The 3603-nt window shown below is 51.5% G+C and overlaps 1 protein-coding gene across 1 annotated transcript; it reads right to left on the bottom strand.

Annotated features, from left to right (window-relative positions):
• Positions 1 to 341: 341 nt before the first annotated feature.
• LOC147985063 (uncharacterized) lies at positions 342 to 1155 on the bottom strand. Its single transcript, XM_087539835.1, has 3 exons — positions 811 to 1155; positions 492 to 669; positions 342 to 418 (listed from the first exon to the last, which is right to left on the bottom strand). Exons 1-3 carry the CDS (start codon positions 1153 to 1155, stop codon positions 342 to 344), a joined length of 600 nt encoding a protein of 199 aa, XP_087395961.1.
• Positions 1156 to 3603: the final 2448 nt, after the last annotated feature.

The raw sequence follows: 3603 nt of genomic DNA, 5'->3' as shown, positions 1-3603 counted from the left end.
ATTCATCCGCATTATACCGTCGGAGCAGAGGCATCCCGGAGTCACATTCATTTTTCTCTCTTTTTGCTGTCCCCCATATCCTGCAAAAACTGGTAAACTGAACCGCAAGAACAACGGATAGGAAACTTCAGTGCACCGAAGATTCCCATCCAAAAAAGCAAAAAAGAAACAGAGTCCAAAGTGACACGAATGAGAGTAGTGAACTGCAGAAAAAACACCAAACCGCGTGCTGATGTGTTACGGTTTCTTTTCAACTGAACCACAAGACAATGACTACAGTGCACTTAGATTTTTTTAAAAGAAGACAAAACAGTGGACCGCGGCTTGTTTTCTAAATTGATTCAAGTCACTGCGAGGTGGCTCTGGCCATTGCATTTCTGTCCATCGTTGGAGCTTTTCTCGCTGGCCTTTGTAACACCTACATACCAACAAAGTAGACGGGCGTCAGAGAAAGAAGAGAGAGACTGATGTGCAAGCACACATAGCCGCACCGCACATAGGCAGTCTGTGAGCTGCACGGGCTTGAAATATGGACTGCAAGGCGATCTCCGACGGTGCAGCAGGCGGCAAATTGCACGCGACAGAGGAAGCAGAATAGCGTTGATCCAGGGTAGTCTTCATCACCGTGCTGGTTAGTGCGAGCCACACACAAACGTCTGACGAACCGCACTAGGAATTAATCAAACTGCGTTAGAGATTTTATACTGCACTAAATTCATCAAAATCAACAGCAAAATCGAGTCATCGGCACTGCAATGGGATCACTACACGCCCAAAGGACACTGCACACGCAGCACCGACGGACTGAACTGGCTCACACAGCGGACCGCACATTGCGTGCCCAAGTACTGCATCCCATGCCGCCGGAGTAGGCCGCTGTTCTTCCGACGCCAAGGATTGCACTGCACTGCTCGTAGTAAAGGCAAGAAGAGAGGAGATATGCCACGAGGGATGCACGTGGAAGCCCGTGGCGACGGGTCGCATGCTGGTGGGAGGAGAGGGGATCCTCGCCAGGATGGATATTGGCTGCAGACCCGCGAGAGGACCTTCTTTCTTCCTGCCTCCAGTCCTCTTCCTTTGCTCACCGCCGCTGTGCATGTGTGGCCACCGTTCGCCGATGAGATCCACGCGAGTTCCCACCACCACCATCAACATCTAGCACGCGTGGCTCCTCCTCTGCTCGTTCCATCTGCACATCGGAGCACAGCCCAAATTGCAGAAGCGCCCCGGATTTGCGTTCCCATCTGCACAGCGGAGCACAGCCAAAACTGCACGCGACGCCCTTCCATATTGCACAATGTCGTTGGAGCCAGGAAATGCACAGCCAGGCGCGCTAAACCGCATCGCGTGCCCCGCGCATTGCAAGTCTGGGGCGTTTGGGCTGCAAGTGGAGGAGGGGCTGATTTGGTCTCAAGTGAACTGCAGCAGGGGGATGCGGAGGAGGTCGGTCCTGTGGTGGACGCCGGCGGGAGGAGCCCGGGGGATGAGGTCGGTCCCACGGAGGAGGTCGCCGGGGCTGGTGTGTGTGGATCCGACCGCCGTCGCGCGCCCCATCTCCGGCGGTTGAATCCGCACTGATGAATGGGAGAGACGGGAGGAAGGGAAGGCCACGAGGGCGTCGGGGGCGAGCAGGGAGGGGAGGAGCATGCGGTTCATAGGCCACAAAGGGGCGGGGCCGAGGCGGCGAGGGGGGTGGGGCTGGGATGGAGGTGGGGGGAGAGTTGCGGGGGTTGGTAGCCAGGGCCCGACGCCGGGCGGCGCGGGTTCAGAGGCTCGTCGTCGGGCACGAGATCTGCGCGGCCGTGCATCACCGGGAGGGGCGCGTGTATGCTCTAGTTCGAAGGAAGGAGGTGGAGGGGTGGGCCGGTGGCTCAGGGAGGAAGCCGGAGCAAGTTGTGGATGCTCGGTGGCTCGGGCCCATCGGTGGCGCGTGGAGGGAGTGGTACGGCGACGCGGGGAGGAGGTGGTGCGGTGGAGGGAGGGAGGTGCTGCGGTGAGGAAGGGGAAGAAGGTGGGAGGAGATGGGTTGGCGGGCACGAGGAAACGTGGGAGTGGGAGCAGTGGGGGTGGGTTGATTGGCTCGCTGTGTGTCACGGTGTTAGCAGAATAAGGCTTCGGTATTATCAGAATAAGGTCTTAAGGGGTGTTATCATAATATATATATATATGTGTGTGTGTGTGGACGCGTCTAGCGAGCAGCCGTGCGCTCGCTAGCGCTCCTGGGCAGCCGGCTGTATTAGGAAAATTTATGTCGCATCTCCTGATTAGGAAAGTCCGCTTGATCCTTGAGAGACCAAAATCAAAAAGCATCATTCAACGCACTCGCCTTCACGCTGGCCCAAGTTCTTTTTCATGTGCTCTGCCATGCCAGTAATAAAGCAAAAAGGCAATTAATTGCATTCCAAAAAATTCAAAAAGCTATAACTTTCGAATTACATGTCGAAATTAAAATCCGTTTTCACCGTTGGAACCCTCACAACGAGATCTTTAAAACTAGACCCCAATTTATATACGTTTCGATGAACTTTTTTCATTGCCAACTGGTTGTACTAGATGGTGCAACTTTTATACTATGAGATGCAACTATTTTTTAGACCAACGTTTGTGCTACCACAATCAACTATAATACCGCGTGGTGCAGTTTTAATGCTAATAGTTGATGTGCAATTTCCCCCCTACCTCGTGGATGTACCCGGTCGCTATCACGTGACCCCACTACCCTCTAGAAGCCTCCCATGTCTCCCTCACCCACGCTTCCTCCTTCACGGCGTATCCGTCTTCTCCATAAAAGAAAGGGGATCCCATCCTAGATCCAAAAACCTACAGAGCTGCTATGGCAAACCAAACAAGGTGAATTTTTTTGGCAAGAACTGAAGTGATTCAATAGGAAGGAGAGAGGCATACCAGGCAGCATCAATCAAGGTAAGTTCCCTTCTAGCTCCAGATCCTCCCTTGTTCACTTTCCCTTCCCCTTTGCCTCTGAATCTACCACCGATCTTCTCCATAATTGGAGGGAGTAACAACAGTAATCTGATGTCTGTGTAATTAAACACCACTCTGTGCAAGTAGACCCAGTAGCAAAACCAACTTTTGCCTGGATGTGTGCAAATAGACACAAGGAAGTAGGTTTGCAAAAGAAATGTGCAACAAACAACCCAGACTAGAAACATGGAGTGGATGTAGTGTCTGTGCAAATAGAAGCCCATATTTGTGCAACTAAATCATGGATCCAAGCCAACTTTCCTACAATGTGTGCAACCAACAGCCAAAACTATAAATGAGTAAATATATGTGCACACTAAGCATTAATCCAAGGACAACTTTCCTGCAAAATATGTGCAACAAACAGCCCAGACTAGAAAGATGAACTGGGTGTACTATTTGTGCAAAAAGAAGCACATATTTGTGCAACTAAGTCATTGGTCTATAACCAACTTTCCTGCAACATGTGTGCAAAACAAAACATCTCAGACTAGAAAGATGGACTGGGTGTACTGTTTCTGAACATATTTGTGCAACTAAGCATGGGTGCAAGCCCACCTTTTTATGCAAATGTGCAACAAAACAGCCCAGACTAGAGACCATCTGTTGTAATCTTTTAGC

Source organism: Triticum urartu, chromosome 2A, assembly GCF_056163025.1.
Source record: "Triticum urartu cultivar PI428250 chromosome 2A, HENAU_Tu73, whole genome shotgun sequence".
NCBI lineage: Eukaryota > Viridiplantae > Streptophyta > Magnoliopsida > Poales > Poaceae > Triticum > Triticum urartu.
The sequence above is the reverse complement of the archived record's forward strand: the minus strand, read 5'-3'. Positions and strand labels throughout refer to the sequence as shown.

Bases quoted from the DNA above. Each gene is read 5' to 3' on its own strand.
- LOC147985063 (XM_087539835.1), bottom strand. From the start codon at position 1,155: ATGTTGATGGTGGTGGTGGGAACTCGCGTGGATCTCATCGGCGAACGG. The intron at 670-810 runs GTTCAGTCCGTC...ATTAATTCCTAG, and splicing joins GCGGTCCGCTGTGTGAGCCA to TGCGGTTCGTCAGACGTTTG. The intron at 419-491 runs GTGCGGCTATGT...GTTGGTATGTAG, and splicing joins TCACAGACTGCCTATGTGCG to GTGTTACAAAGGCCAGCGAG.